The 27,250-nt window shown below is 36.2% G+C and overlaps 2 protein-coding genes across 6 annotated transcripts in view; one reads left to right on the top strand and one right to left on the bottom strand.

Annotated features, from left to right (window-relative positions):
• The window catches only part of LOC137624302 (galactoside alpha-(1,2)-fucosyltransferase 2-like), a 46,861-nt gene extending 25,006 nt beyond the window's left edge, over positions 1 to 21,855 (top strand). For 2 of the 5 annotated variants that reach the window (XM_068354882.1, XM_068354884.1), the window contains exon 11: positions 11,394 to 11,412. Coding sequence is in view for 3 of the 5 variants with exons in the window: in XM_068354887.1 (XP_068210988.1) it covers positions 11,419 to 11,473; positions 15,473 to 15,849; positions 16,441 to 16,678; positions 16,927 to 17,043; positions 18,209 to 18,294; positions 18,576 to 18,686; positions 19,582 to 19,747; positions 20,989 to 21,130; positions 21,693 to 21,756 (1,356 nt within the window). In the remaining 2 variants the exon portion in view is untranslated. Of the gene's footprint in view, positions 1 to 7,838; positions 7,979 to 9,824; positions 10,275 to 11,393; positions 11,474 to 15,472; positions 15,850 to 16,440; positions 16,679 to 16,926; positions 17,044 to 18,208; positions 18,295 to 18,575; positions 18,687 to 19,581; positions 19,748 to 20,988; positions 21,131 to 21,692 lie in introns of those variants that run through there. The other 3 variants (XM_068354887.1, XM_068354886.1, XM_068354885.1) reach the window with 3 other exon arrangements.
• Clic (chloride intracellular channel protein 5) overlaps positions 300 to 27,250 on the bottom strand; it is a 47,665-nt gene continuing 20,714 nt past the window's right edge. Inside the window, exons 4-6 of the mRNA XM_068354888.1 lie at positions 24,048 to 24,222; positions 5,174 to 5,313; positions 300 to 2,749 (exon numbers count right to left, since the gene is read on the bottom strand). Coding sequence (XP_068210989.1) covers positions 2,672 to 2,749; positions 5,174 to 5,313; positions 24,048 to 24,222 — 393 coding nt within the window. The 3' untranslated portion in view covers positions 300 to 2,671. The remainder of the gene's footprint in view (positions 2,750 to 5,173; positions 5,314 to 24,047; positions 24,223 to 27,250) is intronic.

Genomic DNA, 27,250 nt, shown 5'->3' with positions numbered 1-27,250 from the left:
ACAATTTTATGTATGTAATCTGAGTGATAAATGTCCAGACATTGCAAAGGGGTAATTGAATATCACAAGATCTTCAACTCTCCTGAGCGAGTATTTTACATCAGTTTATAAACCTCCACCTGAAATCCTAATTATACGTAACTTCTTTCTTATTTCCTGTGCTCACTAGGTTACTTCGCCCCGTTGGGGCCCTTAACCTTGTAGCACCCTTCTTTTCCAGCTAGGGCTTTAACTCAGGTAATAATAATAATAACAATTATCACTTTGACCAATCATCAAAATGAATACTAAAACAATCCTCTAGTTTCCCATTTTATTTAAATAATTGATGTATGGATGTTGCTTACAATTTTTTTATATGAAAAAAGATAAATCACAAAAATAAATAAAATAATGAGCCAAAAGACCAGAACAATTACAAGAAGCAAAAGCTTAAAAGAAAATTATAAAAACAAAGCTATAATGTCCAGTCAACTTAAAAAAAAAATCTTCAGGAAACTCAAAAATCTGTAGTAAATATATTACTGTATCATGAATCAAAAAAAACAAAAAGGACATAGACTGGGTATCATGTGTGAACCTTAATGGAAGAGCTATAGGACGGCCTCATCTCATAGCTCGACAAAGCTTAAATTACAAAGAAGGCATCTAAACCAACCACACTCACAACTACCGTGGCCTGAAATGTAACGTCAAACCTCAAATGTTAGAAATTTCTTCAACAAGAACCGTTTAATCTTTCCAATGTTCCTAATTATCTGAAAATGAAAGCAAACTCCTTAAAGGGGAAGGTGGTAAGACATTGGAGATGAATTCTCGCGCTGGAAATGCACGAAGGAACGACGGAAACTAATTCCTATCTTTCCACGCCATTCCTCGTGGTTCCCTTCCCTGCTAAACAAAATCTTTAAGAGAATCAATGAGAAAAAAATAGATTCAAATCAGAATATCTATATAATAACCCCGACTGAGTGACCCCATAGAGGAAAAAGGTTAAGACATGGGAAATGAATGAAAATTAAAAGCTTAAATCTACATCTTGAGGGTTTGGTTTAAAGATACTTTGACATCAAATACATTTATCTCAGTGGCATTATAAAAATATTTATCAAACTTTAAAACAATCTTCACGTGAATAGGAAGTGACATTTATTCAAAATATACTTCTCCAATCTGTGCCCTACACAAACCCTCCGGATGAAATGTACTACAACCTTTGCACACGACAGCAATGCATCAGTACAGGTTTCTGTACCTTTTGGATTTCGTAGCCTCTGGTCATTTATGCTCTACATGTTAATAGTAATGGACTTGCTTAACTGTTGATGCACAAAAATGTGAGAGATACGAAGTATATAGAGCAGTAAAAATTTCTTTATCAAAAATGCCATCGCAGAAAAATGTCAAACATCGACGAATCACACTTCACCTTATTTACATCGATGTAAAGCCCATATTCTGAGTTAAACATCGATAAATTAAACTTTACTTACATCAATGTAAAGCCCAAATCATTTGGAGTTGAACATCGACGAATTACACTTTATTTACATCGATGTAAAACCCATATCATTTGGAGTTGAACATCGACGAATTACAGTACACTTTATTTACATCGATGTAAAGCCCATATCATTCGGAGATAAACATTGACAAATTACAATTTACTTATATCAATGTAAACCACAAATCATTTGGAGTTGAACATCGATGAAGTACACTTTACATCGATGTAAAGCCCAAAAGTATTCGGAGCTGTAAAAACAAAAATTCTGTGTAACAAAGATAACTCGAGCTTCAAAAACAGGTTTAAGGCTTTGCTTGTCCTTTACTTTTTATCTAAAAGTTAACGAAGAATCTCATGATGCAAAGGAATGCATATTTTCATCTGCACAGTAGTACTGGAAATGTTCAGAGAACAGGAATGAGCGAAGAGGAGTTTACTGGATCATACTAAAGTAAACCAATTCCTTCGGAGACAAAGGAATGAATACAAAAATGAAAATATATATCTTCTTACTCAAAAAAAAAATGAAAAAGCATAAATCTACATTAATTAGATATACAGTCTATTACAATGCTTTTCCTAATTAAGAAAAATGCTTCATGTTTCTCTTGCTAATAAGAAAAAAAAATTTGTACAAGATAATAAACTACACATGACAAATCAGAAGTAACCAAGCACAGAGCTAAAATACACAATTTTTAGATTGCCGCATATCTCTTATAAAGCAACGTTTATCGTGGAGACCTAGCGAGTACTGACGCCAGCCCCCAAAATAAACTGCTCACACGAAGCAGCACATCTGCTTTTGATGCTCGGTGGGGATATAGTTCACATGCCAATAGAGTTCTCAAATATTGTGCCATTGGCAACATACTTTAAGTACAAAGAAGGTATAAATTCAATATAATCAGTCTTCAAAAAGCTATCAAAATGTATATACAGGGGAATCACAATAATTTCAACGGGGGTAAAGGATATAGAAGTGGGATCACCGGGCACAATATTTCAAAACGTCGGTGTTGCCGTCATCTTACCTAGACTAACAGTGCTGATGATGACTTGAAAATAAAAGCTAAAGATATTTTTTGACAGGATCTGGTATCCACTGCCTTATGTGTGACTGCATAGGCAGTGGGTTTGGCATTGCATTGGATGATTAAGTCTTCAGGGAGTGACGCTGGCGGGTATGGAGGTCGTGAAGGTGGGCGTCTCTAGTTCCTCGTGCTTCTTCATTCTGGTGCCCTGCGTGATGCCAAAAAACAATTAAAGACGTCATGTCGATATTATCCTTTCTCAAATACATTGCTATTATCATTATTATTGCTAAGCTACAACCATAGTTGGGAAAGCAGGATGCTATGAGCCCAGGAGCTCCAACAGGGAAAGTAGCCCAGTGAGGAAAGGAAGCAAGGAAAACAAGAACTGAACATTAAAATAAATATTTCCTAAATACATTGGCAAACTACACAATATTCATGAAAGATAAAGAAAAGTATTCAATTTTCTTAATCATTAATCACTACTGTTCCCTCTACTCCAGCAACCTATCAAGCCATGTCTACTTTTCTCTTGGCAAGGGTAGAAGAAACTCTTTAGCTATGGTAAGTGGCTATTCTCGTAGGAGGTCACTCTAAAATCAAACCATTGTTCTCTAGCCTTTGGTAGTGCCATAGTCTCTGTACCATGGTCTTCCACTGTCTTGAGATATTTCTCTTGCCTGAGAGTACAGTAGGGCACACTATTTCATCTTATATATATTCCTTTTTTTAATTTTTATATTTTATATATAAAAGATTTAGTTTAATGTTACTGTTCTTAAAATGTTTTATATTAATTGTTAATTACTTTTCTTGTAGTTTCCTTATTTCCTTTCCTCACTGGGCTATTTCCCCTGTTGGAGCCCCTGGGCTTCTAGCATCCTGCTTTTCCAATTAGGGTTGTAGCTTAGAAAGTAATAATAATAATAATAACCATAAATCAATACTGTACATGATTTCTAGCCATCTAAGCCAACAACCTATCAAGCCGTCTTGAGGGTACACTCGGGCACACTATTCTATCCAATTTCTCTTCCTCTTGTTTTGTTAAAGTATTTATAGTTTATAAAGGAAATATTTATTTTAATGTTACTATTTTTAAAATATTTTATTTTTCCTTGTTTCTTTTCATTACTGGGATATTTTCCCTGTTGGGGCCCCTGGGCTTATAGCATCCTGCTTTTCCAACTAGGGTTGTAGCTTAGCAAACAATAATAATAATAATAATAAGAATCATTATTTACAAGATTATTCGTATATCACTGTAGTTATTTCTTGCATGCCTGGTGAATAACTAAAGTTCTTCCTTTCTGCTTTATGAAGAGCTTCACTTGATAGTTATGTAGTATGAGGGACATAATCTTAATAGTAGATCCTCTGCTTATGAAAACGTCATCAAAACTAAACATAAATACTATATCAAGTGTCCATTTGAAGAACAGTTCTTCTTCAAAAGAACTTTGTGAGAATAAAACCCAATGAAAATGTTATCATAGTTCTGAAAAATGCACTGCTATTATTATTATTACTTGCTAAGCTACAACCATAGTTGGAAAAGCAGGATGCTATGAGCCCAAGGGATCCAACAGGGAAAATAACCCAGCGAGGAAAAAAAACAAGGAAAAATAAAATATCTTAAGAACAGAAACAACATTGAAATATACTGTATAATTCCTAAATAAACTATACAAACTTTAACAAAACAAGAGGAAAAGAAATAAAATAGAATAGTGTGCCCGAGTGTACCCTTAAGCAAGAGAACTCTAAACCAAGACAGTGGTACACCATGGTATAGAGGCTATGGCACTAACCAAGACTAGAGAACAATGGTTTGATTTTGGAGTAACCTTCTCTCAGCATAGCTGGTTACCATAGCTAAAGTCTCTCTTCTACCCTTATCAAGAGGAAAGTGGCCACTGAACAATTACAGTGCAGTAGTTAACCCCTTGGGTGAAAAAGAATTGTTTGATAATCACAGTGTTGGCAGTTGTATGAGAACAGAGGAGAATCTGTAAAGAATAGGCCAGACTATTCGGTGTATGTGTAGGCAAAGGGAAAATTAACCGTGACTAGAGAGAAGGATCCAATGTAGTACTGTCTGGACAGTCAAAGGACCCCATAACTCTCTCTATCGGTAGCATCTCAATGGATGGCTGGTGCCCTGACCAACCTACAACCTTTATAATGATCCTAGACCTCACAAATTATTATCATTGTGATGTCAACTACCCACCAAACTTGGGAGAAGTGCCCTGGTTGATAGATAGGTTAATATTAAGCTTGCAAGGGGTACTAAAAGATTATTTTATCTCCTTTAAATCCATAACTGCAATTTTAAATCCTGTCTAGATTTAAAACTAATTAACATAGACTTACTCAAATTTTTCCATCACAACTAAACCTAAATCATTTTGGCAAAAAGAGTGTCTGAGAAGGAATCTTGCCTTTCTTGCTCTCAAGTAGTTCCACCGGCTACTTTTAGGACACTGTAGTACTGTACCGATGAGAGACAACACTATGGTGTTGTCACACACAAACAAGCAAGGAAGTACCTTTTCACAGCACCTATGCCAGCTGGTTGTGGTAAATACACAACCTAGAAAAAAGTTAGATACGCATCGAAATTTACCTGTTGCTGTTTGTAGTGGTTGATGATGTCTTGGTCGGCAGGACACGACTGGGTGAAGGCATCCAACTGGTACATGTGGAACATGTACTTCCAAAGATGTTCTAGCTCTTCTGGGATGTCAAAGTCTACAAAGTATTTGCCTGCAACCAAAAGAGACAGTATATGAGTTCATGCAACATACACAAACATTATTAAGTAATAACAGTTGATGTATAGTAATACCAAAATACAGAAATTCAAATAAATCTAAAACCAAACCACTTTATGCATTAAAATCTATCAAAAAAAGATAAGATTTGGAAAAATCTATGTATTTACTTATGCTGTATATTATTATTATTATTAATATTATTATTATTATTATCATCATCATTGCTTGCTAAGCTACAACCCAGCTGGAAAAGCAGGATGCTAAAATTTATAAGTCCAAGGGCTCCAACAGGGAAAAATAGCCTAGCAAGAAAAGTTTATAAGGAAATAAATAAACTACAATAGAAGTAATAAAAAATTAAAATGAAATAGTTTAAGAACAGTAAAAACATTAAAACAGATCTTTCATACATAAACCTTAAAAACAGACTCATGTCAGCCTGTTCAACATAAAAACATTTGCTGCAAGTTTGAACTTTTAAGAGTAATTCAGATAAGGGCCAGCTCTGTAATAAGAATAATTTGCATGAAGGAGTATGTCTGTTTCATATTTTCTGCACAATTCAAAACCAGTTTCTTGGAAGATGAAGGTTTGCTTAAATGTACAAATCCATAAAGTTCTTTTGTAAGGTAAGCTTAAGGTTTTCAAGAGGAAACTGAAGACTTTCTTATTCAAACAGTCTTACAACAGTGATGATTTAACATTAAATGAACAATACGTGATCTGAAACGATATACTCTGCACGAACAAAGTAAAACGACAGCGGAGGTCCTGTAGAGAGTGGGGTTCTCCTGCTGTATGGGACCGGAAAAGCAGCCATCAAAGTAAGTAAGACATAAGAAACTGATATACTGCAATTTGGTCTATTTTGGTGTTGCAAAAATGAAAGGGTCATACATAACATAAACTACGTCACTTGACGTAATCTAGAAACTATTTCAAAAATTTTAATACCAAATTTCCTAGTGTAAAGAATTCTGCACCAGGTCTCCACAGAGGTTGCTCGGTGAAAATTGAGGGATGTTTTAAAAAAGATTTTAAAGGTTTGAATGAATGGCAGAGGCAAGGGACAGTGACATTGCCCAGGTTAGCAGGACAAAGTCCTAGAGACTGACCATATATACATAAAATCAGTGCCCAAGGCCACACTCCATCAAACTAAGACCAAGTAATGGCTGGTGATGACTTAGCAGGTAGATCTATAGGCTCCCCAAAAACCCCCATCATTAGCGAGGTTGCAGACTCTGTATCAGTCTTGAATGGGACTCGAACCCCAGTCTGGCAAATTACCAGGCAGGGACGTTTCCAATAGGCCACAAAACCAAAGGAAAAGGAACCATAGGTAATTTAGAAAGCTAAAAAGTGGATAAAAATATAGCAAAGATCCCAAGATGTCCATTAGTGACATCGACGGACTCAATGAGTGTTGATGTCACTAATGAACCAAAGTACTAACTCCAATCAAGTCTTATCATTTTTATTTTTGTGGCTATATTAAACACACACACACACATATATATATATATATACACATATATATATATATACATATATATAGATCACCATCTCCTCCTACGCGTAGTGACGCAAAGGGCCTCGGTTAGATTTCACCTGTCATCTCAATCTTGAGCTTTTAATTCAATACTTTTACATTGCATCATCTTCTATTTCACCCTTCATAGTCCTTAGCAATGTTAAAGTGGGTCATCCAACTCTTCTAGGGCCTTGTGAAGCCCAGTTAAAAGTTTGGTGAATTAATCTCTCTCGGGCAGTGCAAAGATTATGTCCAAACCATCTCCATCTATCCCTCATCACGATCTCATCCACATATGGGACTTGAGTAATATCTCTTATAGTTTCATTTCTAATCCTGTCCTGCCATTTAACTCGTGAATAGTCTTCCGAGTCTTTGTTTCTCAACTCTACTAAATCTGTTGGATATTGTTTCGTTGTTATTACCCTGGCTCATGTCCATAGAGTAATATATATATACTGTAGAGTGTATATATAATATATATATATACTGTGTATATATTAGTATATATATATATACACAGTATATATATATAGTATACACAGTCAGCTTATATATATATATATATATGTGTGTGTGTGTGTGTGTTTGTGTGGTGTTCACCTCCCCTAACACCTCAACATTAGATGTCTTATACTTTGAGGATAAGATATACTTTATTTTTTAATTTGTCTTGAAATTTAAAATCATTTCCTCAGCCCTCCACCTTCATGAATGATAAACCAAAGTGTATATATAAGATCATAAGCTTACATGAGCATAGCTATAATTACCACAAGTTATAAATTATGAGGAACTGATTTCTTGAGACTTTGTTTGTTATATATTCCAATCTAACACACATATATGCATGTATTAAATGCAGAAAAGTTACTTTGATAAAACATAACTGGAATATACTGTAGCCTACAGCAAAACATGAAAAAAATATATAATAAACCCCACAAGTGCATCAATTACCTCCACTACCTACCAAGGCTTGCATGATCATGTCAGTATGTGAGACATAGTTCGATCTGTTTGGAGGTTGGATTCTCTCGTCTGGTCTGGTTTTTTGGGTTTGTGGAAATTTTCAAAGTGCATTTGACTTCGTAGACGATTAAGGTGCATGACGTCAAAGGTATGGCATATTGGGTCTCTCTCTCTCTCTCCTCTCTCTCTCTCTCTCTCTCTACTCTCATTATTATTATTACTTGCTAAACTAAAACCCTAATTGGAAAAGCAGGATGCTATATGCCCAGGGGCTCCAACAGGGAAAATAGCTCAGTGAGGAAAGGAAACAAAGAAAAATAAAATATTTTAAGAAGAGCAATGAGATTAAAATAAATATCTCCTATATAAGCTATAAAAACTTTAACAAACTAAGAGGAATAGAAATAAGATAGAATAGTGAGTCTGAGTGTACCCTCAAGCAAGAGAACTCTAACCCAAGACAGTAGAAGACCATGGTGCAGAGGCTATGGCACTATCCAAGATTAGAGAACAATGGTTTGATTTTGGAGTGTCCTTCTCCTAGAAGAGCTGCTTACATAGCTAGAGTCATCCACTTACACACGTGATCGTATGCAAACGCACTTATTCATGCAAATGGACTTCAATGGGTCGAATCTGCCGACTCTCATTTTGCCTCAATCACCAAACTCTTTCGCAATGGATATAGCATTTCCCCCATGATCACAGCAAATAATAGATCTTTCTACCTTCTATAAGACTGCAGGTGTTCAAGATGAGGCTGGCTTGCCACCGCCACCCCCCCCCCCCCTCAGTGACTGGGTTATTTTTACTCTACACAAGGTTTCTGACCTCGCTGAGCTAGCCTTGTGACACCTGCTGGGCGGTACATCTGTCAAATGGTAACGCAGGTGTCCAAGTTGAGGTTGGCTTGCAGGTCATTTCTTCACCGGGCTATTTTCCCTGTTGGAGCCCCTGGGCTTATAGCATCCTGCTTCTCCAACTAAGGTTGTAGCTTAGCAAGTGATAATAATAATAATAGGGGATTATTTGTTTTCTGAATTTCTCATTGTCTGTAAATAGTTTTACAGCATTATTTAGCAAGTGGTTATGGGACTATTTTTGCATTCTTATTTACTATATCCTAACTGCTACTACAACTCTTAAAACTGCTTTTACACACATTCCGATCATTAACTTTATTCCTTGACACAAACTAAAAAAAAATAAATCTATGGAAACTTGTTCCCCATTTCTCAAATTTATCATATTACTTATTTGTTCTCGCAAGTTAAAAGAAACGGACAACTAAATAAGAATTCAAATTCTCTTTCTTTCTATCATGTTTCCAAATAGCACCTAACAACAATCAATATTTTTACTTGTCACAATTTTTCCAAAACACAATTCTATACAGTTAGAAAACAAAGACAATTCTGGCTTCAAAGTCAAGAGAGATTACATTACTGCTAAAATCTTAAATTTCTTTCAAAAAAAACTTAAAGATGCGCAATTCAACAGTGACTGTAACCTCACAATGCTTGTTCAGGGAATTCACACATGTTCTCTTCATTCATCTCATCTTTACTTGAATTACCCAAGTTTTAAAATACACTACATCCATTCTCCCTGCTACATCATATATAGTATATGGAGATGAACAAGGCTTCCCACGGATCATGGAGACTTTGTTTTGAGTAGAGTAACTTTCAGTGGGTTTTGTTTTGTTGATTTTTCTAGAAAGCTAATGACATTTGCTTTTCTTTAGAGTAGTTTTGAATTCTGAAAGGCTCGGAACACGCCTCGAGTCTGGTGGAGGGGAGTTTGTCACATATAGAACAAATAACGTAAAAAAAATGAAGTAAATGCACAGGAAGTAGGGCAGATGTTGCAGACCTATGACCTCGTCACCCCGATCCATGGGTAGTGTGGGAAGCAGTTTGAGCCTCTTTCCCCACTGGTTGGTATGTGCTGACCCAAGCACACGGGTACTGAATCTGTTTCCATGTCAACAGGTACACCGGGGAGAGGGGACACAGAGACACAGAGTGAGAACCAGTCTGGTGTGGTTACATCACCTGCCACTGCTACCCTTAGGCGAGACAAGCCCTCAGACCCCCCAGCAATTTAGGGGAAATAAGAATACCCAGAGTACGTCAGTCGAACACCAGTTACGTTCGAGTCTAAGCCTACCTAAACCATGGCGGGCGTCAATACGCCACGAGACGTCTAATAATTTCTTTTAATTGTAATAATCTTAGTCATATAACTTTCTCCCCTAGTGTCCATTCTCTTTCTTATTTCATGAGTCTTCTGACAGTGACGATTTAACAGTAAATGAACAATATATAATATGAAATGTTACATACTGTGAACGAACAAGGTAAAACAACAGTGGAGGTCCTAAAGAGTGTGGGGTTCTCCTGCTGTATGGGACTGGAAAAGCAGCCATCAAAGTAAAGTAAGTAAGTAAAGTATTGAACTGATGAAATCATTTGAAAGTCAGCGAGAAGCTTGTATTTCTTCTGTTATGTAATCTCAAGATTTAAAGTTCTATTTCACTCGCTTTAAAGAATATTTATGCTCATTTTTTTTTTGTAAAAATTAACTTCGAAAATAAATCCTCTTATGGTGTAAAAATCGCCTAATTCACCGCCTCTCATCATTTATTTTTCTTTAATTAACACCCCCCTTGTGACAGGATCCCTCTCTCGTTACGGCTAATTTTGTCTTAGCGTACACATACACTGAATAGTCTGGCCTATTCTTTCCACATTTTTCTGTCCTCATACACCTGACAACGCTTTAGATTACTAAACAATTACAGTATTTGCTCAAGGGGGTTAACTAGGTTAACTAAGGTGACAGAGGAAATTCCAAAGTTGCCTTATGCAGTAAAATTTGAGAGATTGCACAGCAAGATGGAAGAAAGGAAGTGGCAAGTGATGCAAACTAAAAAGCAAAATATGGGTGCAATAAGAACATTTATCATTGCCAACACTGAAGTGAACACCAGGCTCCCCATCTTCAGTTGCACAGGGTCTTCTTACCCCTGAATTAGCTCTCCCCTCTTTGAGGGAGCCTGTATAGCCCATGGCAAATCACACCAGGTCTCCACAGAGCTTCCTCAGTGCAAATTGAGAGAGATTTTGAAGGTTTAAGCGAATGGCAGAGGCAAGGGGACAGTGGTATTGCCCTGGTTAGAAAGACAATGTCCTAGAGACTGACCATATATACATATGATCAGCACTCAAGCCCTCTCTTCATCCAAGCTAGGACCAGGGAAAGCCACGTAATGGCTGCTGATGACTCAGCAGATAGACCTATAGGCTCCCCCAATCCACCATCCTTAGCTCACAAGGATGGTGAGGTTGCAGACACTATAAGATACTATCAAGTTTGAGCTGGACTCGAACCCCAGCCTGCCAAATTGCCAGGAAGGGGAGTTTCCAATAGGCCACCAAGGTGCAGAAAGTAAATTAGAAAGCTAAAAAGTGGGTGCAGATACTGCAAAGACCCCATCTCCAGCTTGTTTACTGAAAGCCTGATATGCAATAATTAATCTGTTTACTTTATCTTTACAGAAAGTGGGAATAATCCGGTTAGAAAATGCGACAACAGAGAATTCTCTTCTATCTCTTGGCGTCGTGTATAGTGCTTTTCCGTAAGTATAGAATCAAATATGTAAAATATACATACATAGATGTGTAGAAATCACGAAAGCTGAAACGTGACGTGCATAAATTATGTATTATAGCAACGAAGGATTGGATTAAGTACTTTCATCCTATTAGTAACATCAGCTCTCAAAAGGTGACAAAACATACATATATAAATTGATCTATAAACACAGCTATTCTGTCATAAGGATATAAATATATATTTTTCATTAATTGTGGTGTGTTTATACATGAAATTAGGCATCTCTGTTCTGAGTAGATAGAAAAATGCAATATATTGAGAATTACTGGATGAATTTAATCAAAATATGACATTTTGCATTGGGTTTATGAATCCCGTATTTTTTGAAAATCTCCGGCAAAAGTTTCAGGCAGGGTTGAGAGGTCTACATACATACATACAAACATACATACATACACACAAATATATTCCTTTCCTCACTGGGCTAATTTCTCTGTTGGAGGCCTTGGGTTTATAGCATCTTGCTTTTTCAACTAGGGTTGTAGCTTAGCTAATAATAATAATAATAATAATAATAATAATAATAATAATAATACTAAGAATGATAAAAATACAGTACTTATAAACGATGAATGTATGAAGCGTAGGACAAGACAACTGAATGATCGATGAATGAACGGTATAAATGAGATGCTCATGAGACATCTGTCAAAGCATATGAGGTAAATGAGGTCGTGGAAATTTTCTGAGCAGGGAGTTCACCCCATTTGTTTGTAGGGTATCTTAAAAACTCAATTACATGCTAATGTCTTTATGGTGAACAGGCTGACATAAGTCTCTTTATAGTTTATAGGCTATACAGTGAAAGATCTATCTTAACCCTGGATAGGTACGGTCCTCGGACACCCCTTTAAGGGTATACTCGGACGCGAACGACCCCGACGCCAAAAAAAATTCTTGAAAAATCAGTTTTTGCAGTAACCTCCTTTTTTCTTTTGCCAAAAAAAACTTCAATGAATGCTTAAAACAACTGTAAAGATAAATACTACTCATCTGCAGAAAAACTATTTATTATAAATATTTTAAAAAATTAAGTAGGAAAAAAAAAAGACCTGACATAAAAATTCATAAAAAAAAAGTTTATACATATATACACAAATCCTTTTAGGAATTGATTCTTGAATGTTTAGGACACATCTTGATGTATTTTGAATGAAGTCAGACCCATGGAGGTGAAGATCTGAAATGAGAAAAAAAGGGTAACTTTTTTTGGCCAAAAAAAATTGTCAAAATTTCATGAATTTTTTTGGGTACCCAAATGAAATAGGAAGTGGCTAATTTTTTTAGGGAATAAACATATGTTATCCTAAAATAGAAATATGTAAAAAAATCTTCATTATTTTGTAAATTACATTTATATCAGGGGCCATATCTAAAGGTAATTTTTTGAGTACTTGGAAATTTCGTAAAAAAATACATATATTTAATATATAATATGATATTTATGCAGGTAAAAATACACCAAAATATCACAAATTCTATAGGGAACAAGAATATATATAGATAGGGCAGCTTACGCTTCGGATATGTCCACAAAATGGCCGCCAACCACACTGACTCAGACTCCCTAATCTGCCACTTGAAATGTAGGAAGGGTATGTCAATTTCAAGGTGTTATTTACTAATCTAATTATTATTGGATATGCATAAAAATTGTATGGTGGGTTGCTGGATAATTGTCGATTATTTTACGACTATAAAATTAAAATTCTGACCCAAAAAATTTTTTTTGAAGGGAAATAAAATCGAAAAAAAAAAATGTAAAACAATATTTTAGCTAAAAAAATTTGATGATATTCAATCAAAAAAAAAGTAAACAAAATTTTCCGACAAATAAACATCTAGAGGAATCATTACTCTGTGATAGTTCCTTAGTACGTAGTAATTTTGAAAGAATTGGGAAAAAACGAAAAAATGGCAATCACCGGAAAATCGAACACATACCTATATATACGCCATATCTGGCTAAAAAAAAGATAGGCATGGGTAGCCAGATCATCTAGAAACACTTTCCAACACTATAAAAATATAAGTTTTGCGACACTACTTGCCAATTCCTTACGGTAACATGACTAAGCAAAAAAATGCAAAACAAATAAAAAGGGGCACTCGTGGAAAAATGGCCATTCTAATATACGGCATTTCAGAAAAAAAAAATTTCAGCCACGTGCTAGGCAAACCATCAAGGCATATTTTCCGACAAATAAACATATAAATGAAATATTACTCTGTGATAGTTCCTTAGTACGTAGTAATTTTGAAAGAAATGGGAAAAAACGAAAAAATGGCAATCACAGGAAAATCGAACACACACTTATATATACGCCATATCTGGCTAAAAAAAAAATAGGCATGGGTAGCCAGATCATCTAGAAACACTTTCCAACACTATAAAAATATAAGTTTTGCGACACTACTTGCCAATTCCTTACGGTAACATGACTAAGCAAAAAAATGCAAAACAAATAAAAAGGGGCACTCGCGGAAAAATGCCCAACATTCTAATATACGGCATCTCAGATAAAAAAAAAGACATGCACGTGTTAGCCCAACCATCAAGGCACACTTTCTAACACATAAACATGAAAAAAAAATCAATAATATACGGCAATTCCTTACTACGTAGTAAATTTTTACAAATATTGAAAAAAAACAGAAATTGGTAACCGCAGTTAAATACCCAATATACCAATAACTACGTCGTATCTGACAAAAACAAAATCATGCATGGGTAGCCAGATCATCTAGACACACTTTCCAACATTAAAAAAGCAAAAGTTTTACGACACTATTTCGCAATATCTTACGGAAAAATGACTTGGCAAAAAAATTTAAAAAAATTAAAAAGGGACACTCGCGGTAAAATGCCCGACATTCTAATATACGACATCTCAGATAAAAAAAAAGACATGCACGTGTTAGCCCAACCATCAAGGCACACTTTCTAACACATAAACATGAAAAAAAAAATGAATAATATACGGCAATTCCTTACTACGTAGTAATTTTTACAAATATTGAAAAAAAACAGAAATTGGTAACCGCAGTTAAATACCCAATATACCAATAACTACGTCGTATCTGACAAAAACAAAGTCATGCATGGGTAGCCAGATCATCTAGACACACTTTCCAACACTAAACAAGCAAAAGTTTTACGACACTATTTGGCAATATCTTACGGAAAAATGACTTGGCAAAAAAATGAAAAAAAATGAAAAAGGGGCACTCGCGGTAAAATGGTCCTCGTGGTGATGAACGACATTTTAACTAAAAAAAAAAACATGCACATGGTAGCCAAACAATCCACCAAGACTTTCCACAACTGATAACCTATACAAGTTGCACCATTCTACGACAATTTCATAATACGTAATAACTTTGATAATTATGCAAACTACCTCAGAGGGGTAAACTCGGACGCGAACGACCCCGACGCGTCTCAGAAATCGGGGAAGGAGTACAGCTACAGCAATGCACATCTGGACACTACTAGAGCGTGTAGGGGAGACACCTCCTGCAGGTCGATCACCCACAAATTCAGTCACAGGGGTGAGTCACGTGAGAAAAACCTGTTTTTTTTTGACGCTCGGGGTCGCAAACGACCCACCGTACCTATCCAGGGTTAATGTCGTTATTGTTCTTAACATATATTTTGATTGATTATTACTTCTCTCGTAGGTTATTTGTTTCCTTATTTCCTTTCTTCACTAGGCTATTTTAACCAGGTTGGAGCCTTTGGGCTTATAGTATCCTGCTTTTCCAACTATGGTTGTAGCTTAGCTAATAGTAATATTACAGTAATTATAATAATAATACATCAAGGGCTATGTAATGTATCTTTTTGCTTTGGAATTTGTGATACTCGACCCTATAAAATCTTGCCAGGGCCTCGCATAGAAATTGATGCTTATCATGAATAGGGAAACATTAAAAGCCTTCATTTTTCTACATTTTCCAGTGACAGTAAACTGGTTCACGGCTTGGACATACCCCAAGACACTCCTATATACAAAGCTGAGCTCGGAGATTAGATCGCAGATTCCCAACTATCACAAAATAACAACATATAGCGGGAACTCTTCTTCTACAAATCACGAGGAGGAAAAAGTCATCCAGAAGGAAGGAACAGAGATCATCTCAGTAGAGGAAAAAAGGTCAGACTTCAAACCAAACAGGACTGATCATGGCGAGTCGAAGACATCGCGGATCGAAGACTTAGTCGCTGTCGTTATGAAATTTGCAGGAATGAACACTAAAAATCCAGTTGGGTCATCACTGCGGAAGGCCTTGGGAAACCTGCCTCGTGTTCCGGTTCTCCCTTCACCCAATAAGGAGGTAAATTGTCCACTATGTAATTGCCTAAGGTCAAGTGTTCTGACTCTTGCACATTTAATAACTACTTCATATGAATGATTAAATGGTTAAGGAGTAAATATTTATAATTCTAGTGAAACTTTACAAAGCTAATTATGCAATTAACATGGACTATTTTTGCTACTTATATTTGCAAAAACTGTGATTTCTTGTACAGTACAGTATTCTAAATCAATAATTCAATCTCTCTCTTATCATCAATTAAAGTAAAATATTAAATAATCCACGGGCATTATTATCATTATCATTATTAGCTAAGCTACAACGCTAGTTGGTAAAGTAGGATGCTATAAGCCCAAGGGCTTCCACAAGGATAAATAGCCAAGTGAGTAAAGGAAACCAGGAAATAAACAAACTACTAGAGAAGTAATGAACAATTGAAATAACATATTTTAAGAACAGTAATATCAATATAGACCCTTTATGTTCAACATAAAAACATTCGCTGCAAGTTTGAACTTTATGAATTTACACTAGCCCTCTATGCGCAGCTTTTCGTACCTCAAAAGTGACTTTTTACCCTTCAGAATTACTGCAATAAACATTCCACAGGATAGAATACTGACGACGGTCGTACCGCCTGCAGCTAGAGTCACGTACGACGCAATCTGGGAGGGGTTGAGATTCCCGATAATTACCTGCACGCCCCTCGGAAGACTAGGCAACGTCATGGGCGAATACGCAACGATGTACGCACTGCGCAACATCTACAACGTATCCGTCGTCGTACACAATAATATGAAGGTTAAATTGAGAGACTTCCGTCACCTTTCTCTTCCAAAATTCACGGGTGAGTGGTAAATTTAATATCGCTTATTTACTTAGTTAGAAATTATGTGAAATGTCGGATAAGAAATATTACTTGTGACATTATTGGTATAATGGTGCATGAAATCAAAGATGAGCATATTACTGATTAGGTCAAGAAATACTGTAGGTATCTTAATGCATGAATCTTGATAATGCCTACACACTCGGATATAATCTATCTATCTATCTATCTTTATATATAATAAGCTGCCCTTTCCTTCTGGACAGGGCACTACAATAATTCTGACTGGATCGGAGTGCGTAACTCTGATGGCCTGTACAACTACGCTACTATCGAACTGGCAGCTTCCGGTCTTCTCGGGCCTCATAAATTTGTCATGCAAGGTGAGTGTTTCAACTATGTTCTAAGGTCAGTGGAAACCCTAGTGCCTCATTATGCTCTTTAGTTAAAATCTCGGATAAACGTCACAATTGATATAAAATAGATTTAATCTTTTATTTTGTTGAATCTACTAAGCTGACTTTATTAAACTACGTTTTATATGAATGCAGTATTAAAATGATTATCAAAATAACTGACTTACAGAAATACTATTTTCAAATTGAATTTTAGATCTAAGTCACAAAGGTTATCAGAATGTTCAATCACACCTGTCAAACGGTCAAGTAGACTACAGTATATTCAACACAGCAAGAAATGGACGATAGGGGAGGGCCATCAGCTTTTAAACAGATTCCACATCATCAAGATAAAATTTAAGGTGCATTTTGAGTATAAAGGTTTCCCCCATCCTAAATGTGGCATGCAAACAAGCTCATGACAGATGCTGCCTCCACATACACTGTGACAGGTACAGTACACTTTTACGATGAACTCCCCTGCTTGAAGCTCACCGTATAGCCACCTTCACAGCCAAGCTAAGGCAGTTATTTAAAGCAAAAACAGGTACTTGGAATTAAAAGGCAAATACAGAGGAGAGAAATAATTTCAGAAACACAAATTTATATAGAAACAGAATGAGGGCTAAAGAGAGTAAGGGGGATGAGTTGGAAGGCAGGCCAGTGATCCATGGAAATGTAGTACTAGATGGGGAATACTTTTAAAGGCAAGTGCCTCCCTTATCGTCTATTTCTCGCTACGTTGAGTATAATATAAATAGATATCAGATAGGCTAGATTTCAGGTATAATGATAAATGCTATAATGATAAAGATGATAAGTGATAATAATAATCCAAATAAATAATGGCTAATGTATTATTGAAAAAATATTTATGACAGAGAATTTCTTAGAAATGTATTGAATTTCTTAGTGATTAAGCTGAAGAATAAAACTAAACAGTTATTTATTTTTAAAGTTTATTATAAACACTAAGGAATACTTCATTGCTCTTCAAAATTCTCAACCCACTTTAGTTTTTTCAATAATGCAATTGCCATTATTGCTATATACTACAGATATAAATTTACAATAACGACTTTGTGATCCCCTTCTTAAAACACTAATTCTCATTGGAAATACGCAATTCAATTCTCTCTCTCTCCATCAGAGTTCGCTTTCGAGATCCAACTGTTTCAGAACTTTAGAGGAGAACTGAAACGAGAATTTGCTTTTCCTGATGCCATAAACAGAAAGGTAAGAGGGATTATTCAAATACACATGCACAAATATACATCATACTTCCACATCTGAGTAACAGTAGCCCTATCTTTGGACATGAATACTTATTTTATTTTTATAATTAAATATTTTAGTATCAATGAAGTGTAATGTGATGCAGAAACATTATACTGTATCTATCTATCTATCATATATATATATATATATATATATATATATATATATATATATATATATATATATATATATATATATATATATATATATATATCACATCTTCTTTTAAATATTCGCAGATACGACAATTATTCGACGGCATACGAAAGAGACGGAGAAGCGTCAGTCCCGCTGAGTTAGTGTTTGTAGGGTTTCATATAAGGAGGACCGACTACATAAAACACGCTCAAGTGAGTTTCCTATATATTAGTTCTAAAAACTTGCTTTTTAGAATGAATTTATGATCCTTCTCCTAATACCAGAGGTAATACGACGGCATTGTATTAATGTTTAAATTTTCTCAAGAGACATAGTGGTGAAGAGGATAAGATAATCACTATATAGATTTTAATTCAAGAAAGCAATACCTTTTACTAGTGACACATGGGAGAAACTAAAGAAATGATTGAGGCAATTGTCAATTTCTTGGGCTCTATGTTTAACAATTAAAACACAGCTGCAAAGTTCAAGTTATGAAGCAGGCTGCGTGTAAGCTTGTAAAACAAACAACAATGTGTAAATTAAGCATTATTCCTCGTGATGTGCATACAACTTGAAGTTGGTCTCAACATCAAATGGTTGTTACATTCACTCTGAGGCTTTTGTCAGAATCCTAACCAAGACCATGTGTCAGCTCTCAGTATAATCACAGGCCTTGAAAATGTGTATCTATCTTAGCTTTTCTTATGCAAACTACAGAATTGAATAATGCGATCCACTTTAAGGTAATGAGAATATTAAATCCGTTGAAAGTCTTGTTTTGTTTTAGCATTCTTAGAAGATTTGCTCTCATAAAAATTGAAATTAGTAGGATATAAATAACAATATAATCATAAGTGGAGAAACAAAATATAGTTTTCCAAGGGACTTTCAATTCTTGTAAAACTGTCAACATTCTTCTTGGATTTGGAGTTGCCAGAAAAAATCAAAACTAGTAGAATATAAATAAGAATATATTCATAAGTGGAGAAATAGAATAAAGTTTTTTTGTCTTTTTGATTTTATATAACTTTTAATTCTTGATACCTTATAAAAGTGAAAGTGTAAGACAATCCATCTAACACTCGACTAATTCATCTTTGGCAGAATATGTTCGGAGCAGTGCTGCCCGGGGAATCTTATTTCAACCGTTCACTGGAGTACTACAGAGCCAAGTTTCTTCCGGAGAGGGTTGCGTTCGTTGCTGCCTCTGACGATACCAATTTCTTGAAGCAGACTCTTGGCAAACATCCTGATGTTAACATCTTGTCAGGTAAGGGTAAATCAACCACTCTCCATACATAAGAAACTGGTGCCATGATACTATATTCATGTGTTTTGTTTAACTTGGTGCAAATGGTTTTCTATTGAGCAAGGTGATATCTGCACTAGGCTACTTTCCCTGTTGTGAACTTTGGGTTTGTAGCTTTTTGCTTTTTCAAGTAAGCTTAGCCAGTAATAAATAGTGTTCGAAAATTCCTGACCAACAACTGATTATAAGCAATGCTTCACTGAAATACATATCAAATGTATTAAATAAAAACCCTTGACAGACATCAAGGCTAGTTATGACCACAATGGATTTTTTAGTCACTGAAATTCTAATGGCAATGGTGCCTTTGATAATACATGGTTTCACTCGGTAAACGTTAACAAAAATTATGGATATACAAGTCTAGAGGCCGCTCAAGAATGGCAGGGGCAAGGGACATAGACATTGCCCTATCAAGCAGGACAATGCCCTAGAGACTGAACATATATACATATGATCATCGCCCAAGCTCCCTCTACACCCAAGCTAGGACCAAGGGGGGCCAGCAAATGGCTGCTGATGACTCAGTAGATAGACCTCCCCTAAAAACCCCATCCTTAGCTCACAAGGATGGTCAGGTTGCTGGGACCAAAGAAACTAACAAGTATGAGCAGGTCTTGAACCCCAGTCTGGCAGTAACCAGTCGGGGACGTGAAATGATAATGATATCTTCCAGTTACAGCGATGTACGAGTATGCATCGTTAGATAAACTGTATAGACTACCATGCATTGCCCCATCGAATACAGTTGCTCATACATCTTTGTTGCCTCGGTTAAGGAGGGCTATAAACAAATATAAAAACAAAATGAACGTAAATTGTACCGAGAGTGACTACTTAACCTGAATTTTATCATTGCCTGTGGATATAAAACTTCTTTTTATGAACATTTATCTGGTAAAATTTTTGTGAAAGTATGATTAGGGCAAGATTTATTATGTAAAATTATTGAAATTATTATGATACAGTTTATAACAATGGATACAAAGTCACCATGGAGACAAGAATTTTGTCTCCAATTAAATACGTTGTTCGATTTATGATGTTGAACTATTTACAACCACAAATATAAAGTTGCAAAGTCCAATGCCTAGTAATATAAGTTGAGGTGGGACCCAAACAAGACAAAGTCTTATTCTTCCACTTATATCAAATACAGTATGTAAGTATCCAATTACTGAATAACATTACAACATTGACAGGTTCGACACCAATCTTCGACATGGCTGCGCTGTCTTCCTGCAATCACAGCATAATAACCCTGGGCAGCTTCGGGTTCTGGACGGGATTTCTAACGGGAGGCGAAGTTGTCTATCCGGATGTCAAATACAAAAGAGAGTACAGGTATGGAATTCACGAAAGGACAAGAATGGGAACAGAATCCAGCGTAGGCCTATATAAAGGTTAAAGGTGTCTGGTTTCAGTTCCATCAGAATAGATGCTCACCAGAACTTCAGCCGGGCAAGCCCAACCCCCCACTGTGGTGCCCTACCACAGCAGTAGCCTCCCCAGTAAACAGCTTAAACTCACGGCCCTGGGCGGGGATCGATCTCTCGCCACACGAATGCGAGGCAAACACGTTACCACTGTACTAGCCAGGAGGCTATCTTACTCACACCATTCCAATAAGTACAAAATTATTAGTAACGAGTAGGCCTACCCTGAATATTCCCTTTTGAAAAGTTGACCTTAGCATGTGTCTGATTGGTCGCCTGTAGTGGGTCGTAGGTAGAGCAAGGGTCAACCATATCCTAAAAGAATTTTCGTCACTTCTGTTGTGCGCGCATATGTGCATATACAAGTGGCACATGCATAGAAATTATCTACAGTCACCTTGAAATAGCAATTTTAGCCTGAAACTCAATATATAACACTAATTTAAAATTATTTTTCTTATTTCTTTCAGATTCTCTAGATCCATGTACGAGAAGGTTGGGCTACGTTCTTTCACACCCCTGCCCATCGATTAAAAAGCTTTATTTTCCTGCCGTAATTTTCACGTCCGATAGAAATACATTTAGAAATAAATCCATTAAAAGTTGTACGCACAAGATCTGTTTTCTTACGGCCTATGTCAGGGATACAAAAGAAATTTTGGACGCATGATTCAAACCACAGACTTTTGGATACATGCAATCTTTTGGATACAAGTCAGTCCCTGGATGCATACAATCTCTTGCATACAATGGGCCTTCTTGGTGTAAAATCTCGCCTATGGATACAACTGAACATAGACTTTCAACCCTTTTACCCCCAGGCTCTTTGGAAATTTCCAACCCTTAACCCCCAAGGGGTTATTTTTTTCCCAGCACATTTTGCAGTATATTTTTTTCAAATTGCTCTAACAGCCTTAATTTTTGTCATAGAGAGGTCAGGTTGGTCTCATTCTCTTGGAAAATGCCTGGATTTTTTTCAAAAAATTATCAAAATTATGAAAAAAAAAATTTTTATAGCATTTTTTGCAAGGACGTACCGGTACGTCCATGGGGTTAAAGGGATGGGTTTTGTGAAACGTACCAGTACGTCCTTTGGGGGTAAAAGGGTTAAAACAAATTTCTGGTTATCAATAACCTCTTTAATATCACACCCATTCAAGCGTATGTATTGTCACCTATGTTGTTTATCCTCCTCATAAATTTTGTAATGCATAGAACAGTTAGGGATGGTGGAGAAGGATTGGACCGGATTGCTAATAGAAAATTACCTGACCTAGAGTATGCTGATGATGCTGTGCTCAATAGCAGTACACCACAGGATTTGCAAAGCTGGCTTACCCGAATGTATGAAATATCACAGGAGGTTGGACTCAAGATAAATAGAAGAAAGAGAGAGATGATGAGAACAGAATATGTAACGAAAGACGAAATATCATTGGAAGGAGAAAGGATTAATGCGGTAGAATCATTTAAACATTTAGGAACTATAATCTCTAATACAGGATCTTTAGAATTAGAATGTAATTAAAGATTGGAAAAAGGAAATCAGACAATGGGAAGGTTAAGTAAAATTTGGAAATCAAATCACCTGAAATTTCATATAAAAATCAGGCTATATATCAGTTTAGTGAGGTCGGTGTTACTGTAAGGACACAAGTCGTGGTATGACAATGAAACAATATCCAACAGATTTTGTAGATTTGAGAACAAAGCCCTCAGAAGAATATTAGGAGCTAAATGGCAGGACAGGATTAAAAATGAAATTATAAGAGAGATTACTCAAGTGCCATATGCAGATGAGATCATGGCGAGGAGTTGATGGAGATGGTTTGGTCATGCTCTTCGCACTCCTCAAGAAAGATTAGCTCACCAAACATTTAATTGGATTCCAGAAGGCACTAGAAGAGTTAAAAGACCCAGGCCTAAATGGCTGAGGACTATGAATCGTGAACTATGGGATGATGAGTGGAGAAGTGTTGATTTAAAGGCTCAAGATGGACAACTGATGAAATCTAACCAAGGCTCTTTGCGTCAAAAGGCGTATACAAGGAGGTGGTCCCTACAAGGATTCTATGTGAAAGCAAGGGAGGAGCAAGCCCGAAAAACTTAAGGAACCACCGATTCTACAGTGTTCCCCTTTTTGTACACTGTAGCCACCCTTTGCCCAGCAGCCCTTTCTTTGAGCCTTTTGCTTTTCCTCTGCTCCTTATGGCATCCTCCCACTTTATCTAATTTCCAAGCCTTTCGAACTACACTTCCTTAAACCTCAGCCGATTCAATGATACACTTAGGCGTCATCCGTTCACGTAACCAAAAGTGCTAAACAGAAAATGTATTCAGCTTCCTAATGCAAATTCCCATTTTTATCTTTATTCTTTTGTTAGTTATGCTACGAAATGTCAACACAAGTAGGTCGACACATGGAGTCATCGCTCCCTAACTAAAAATCATGAGACTAACAGCGATTTTATCACACCAAGGATCACCAGAGGTCTAATTTTTACCTATCATTACAGAAAAAAATTTTTGGGTTTAGATTATGAATTTCTAAGTGGTTTCATTTACCTCGTCTATAATAAGGGAGTTTTGACGAAAAGAAAACTTATTCTTGGGGAGGTGTTTTATGGTCTCCAAGGCCTTCGCTGTTAAAGGCAAGGAGAGGGAATCCAATGCGACACAAATACCAAAGAAATATTGTCTCTCCTGCTCTAGATTCAGTGTATAAACATGCAGGGTGTGAACTCGGTGTGTATAGGGGTGACTTCACGAGTTATGTCTGCTTTCATACAAATAAATAAATAAATAAATGAACATGACTTGCGTACCTGCCACTCGGATGTGTTGCAACTTGGGCATGAGCTCGCAGTCAAAGCAACACATTGTGTCTCCTGTTAGGAACCTCGTGCCTCTCTCTCCCAGGTGATCGTTGATCTTGCGAAGATGCGTCATTAGGATCTTTTTGGAGGGGTCATCTCTCTTCAGTAGCATCAGCTTGAATTTCTGTTAAGGAAAAGGCAAATCTTATAGATGACGATATTAAAAATCTCTTTAGCGAAACTAAATTATGAATTGGAATAATTTCCTGTATATTGTTATTAGCTTAAGTATGATTAAAATACATATGATACTCTTTATCTAAGAATGCCTGTAAGTATAACCACTGTACAGTAAACATCTTTAATCTAGACAAAATTGTACAAAGTACAATAAACTTTTTAAAAAACAGCATGGACGTTACACTTGAACTTTTCCATTATCTATATAAACTGGTTTGACTTGCTATGAAAAATAAAAATAAATAACTTCAGCTACAACTTAACAAGTGGTTTTTGCCTTTTGCCTATCTTAACAAATACAGTGAAATAAAACCAAGATAAAAATATAACTTGTTATCCTTTTAAAACCTCAGGAAATTGAAACCAAGACAAAAGCATAACTTGTTATCCTTTTAAAACCTCCTCAGGAAATTCCACACATAAAAGATTTTGTACAAAACTACATGAACACTTCGAAAAGCATTAAAAATCCCAATTTCCAATACAGGTGCAATTGACAGAAACTACTCCTCTTAGGAATTTGCATATCACAAGTTAGACAGCACCTGGCAACGTTGGACGACACAACGACAATTTTTAACATGTAAGTTTCAGGGTCGACTTCATGTCATTTCATATATTTCCCAAAGAATCCAGCATTAAGATGTAACTTTCCTTGCAGCTCTGGTCTAAGCCAATATGTAGTTTTTCAAGCCATCATATAAATCTGGATTATTGGAATACCACTGCTTGAAAAAATGGCAATGATGAAATAAGACGAGTAGCAGGCATAATAAAGATTACAGAGGTGATAAGAGGCATGACTGAGATGGTGTGGGAACGTGTTGAGGATGGACAGTGTGGCAGGAGTGAGGAGGGCTTGTGAGGAACCTGTTAGGGGGGCAAGATCGAGACGGAGACAGAGAATTAGATGATGATATGGAGAGAAGAGCTTTGGTGGAAGAGAATGCCTTTGATAGAAGGTAATGGAGAGGTGTATCAGGCAACCAACCTCTTAATGTAGGGATAATGGCTGGAAAAAAGGAGGATGTAAATGAAAGTTCCAAGAAGAAGAAGGATATAAATGAAAGTTCACCAGAATATAGAAAACCATCCAATCCTTATCTTGAAATGAACCTACGTGCAATTCATTTCATACACATTGCCAAGTTACAAGCTACAGAACTATGGGCTCAATTTCTCCTAGCTTTCAGCATATAAATAAATGCCAATCTTATAAAAAGCACAACATATATTTTAATGTATTCCCAGCCTTATCATCAATGCTAATCAACAATAAGTGGCATTATTCATATTCTCTATACTTTCTCCTGACCCAAATCTTAAAACAAATCCGATTTAAATGAATTTTACGCATCAAGAAAGTCCTTCCTCTTATAAAACAGCGTTCCAGTGCATGCACGCTTATAATGGCACCCACTTCCACTGCAACAAGATATGCAGGAAGTAACGCCAGTCTCCCAAAAGATGAAATTGCAAGCGCTTTCCCCTCGTCTCTTGTCGTTATTTTGCTTTTGCATCGACACAACCAGTTTAAAGCAGAGGCAGGATATATTTTCATTTAATAAAGCCATTAGTGGTTCACTATGGTCGTATGTGTATCAAAATTAAAAGAAACAGATCAAATCTTTTTTCAAATGCCCTTTAAAGTTTCAAGAATAATTTGAATTGCAGGATTCAATGATAGTATAGTAATGGAAAAAGACGAATCTGCAACTTTTAAAAAAAGGGTTGAGGAATACAACATTGTATTGTTCTATGACACATACTGTATCTTTCAGTAAATACTGTACATGTACAGTACAAACAAACCATGGAATAAGAACCTCAAAAAATGGTTTAGACCAACCATGGGTAACCTGTGGCCCGCGTCATGTTACTCAGCGACCCCGAGACTTTTTAAGTTACTTAAATACCTTTAATTATATTTATTTATACCAGTAATCATAATTTTCTTGACAGAGAGGAGAATCCTAATAGCCGAAAATACCTTTATAAAAACTTGAAAAATTTACTGACAAATAACAGAATGATCCACGATCAAGAATTAGAGCTTTAAGAATGCTTGTGCGGTCCACCCTTATGTAAGGGTCAGAGAGCAGCTGCACAATGACAAGAGATGTAAGAAACAATCTAAATGCAGTAGATACTCAGAATATCTTGGAGGGACAGAGTAACAAATGAGGGTACACTCGGGCACGCTGTTCTATCTTATTTCTCTCTCTCTCTCTCTCCCTCACTTGGATATACTTGTATAGTAAAATGTGGCCCCCAATTACCCATGCCAGTTTTAGATATAGCTAAGAGGAACAGATCTATTATAAATAGCAAGAATAAACCTAAGGAGAGATGAACTGACATGAATTACAAACTGAAAGACGTCAAAACCACAACCAAAACTTAAAGTTATGAAAATCAATCATATTCAGATTATCACTAGCTAAGCTACAACCCTAACTGTAAAACCAGGATGCTATAAGCCCAAGAGTGAGGAAAGAAGGAAATGGATAGTATAATGTGCCTGAGTGCACCCTCAGGCAAGAGAACTCTAACCCATAACAGTGGAAGACCATGGTACAGAGGCAATGGCACTACCCAAGACTAGAGAACAATGGTTTGATTTTGGAGTGTTCTCCTAGAAGAGCTGCCTACCATAAATAAAGGTGTAAAGAAGCAGCTTCACAGACAATGCAATTCCATTATAGCTAGATAGACTTCTACAATATACTGTACTACAGTACAGTGTAACTGAGATACACCCATCTTGAATGAAATTTGGCCACAAATCAAAAGATTAAATTGGAAATACTGCAGTTTTAAGAACTTCTAAATGAATACCGTAAATCATCTCTAGTGTGAATACCACAAACAATGGAAAAGACAAAATTATGAGTACATGATTCTCAACTTATCACAGACAAGTCTATGCATCAGAAGCCTTATTAAGATGGTTTTATGGAAGGCTACTTTTT

The sequence above is a fragment of the Palaemon carinicauda genome, chromosome 31, assembly GCF_036898095.1.
Source record: "Palaemon carinicauda isolate YSFRI2023 chromosome 31, ASM3689809v2, whole genome shotgun sequence".
Classification (NCBI taxonomy): Eukaryota; Metazoa; Arthropoda; class Malacostraca; order Decapoda; family Palaemonidae; genus Palaemon; species Palaemon carinicauda.
Note: the sequence above shows the minus strand (reverse complement) of the source record. Positions and strands in the feature narration are given on the sequence as shown.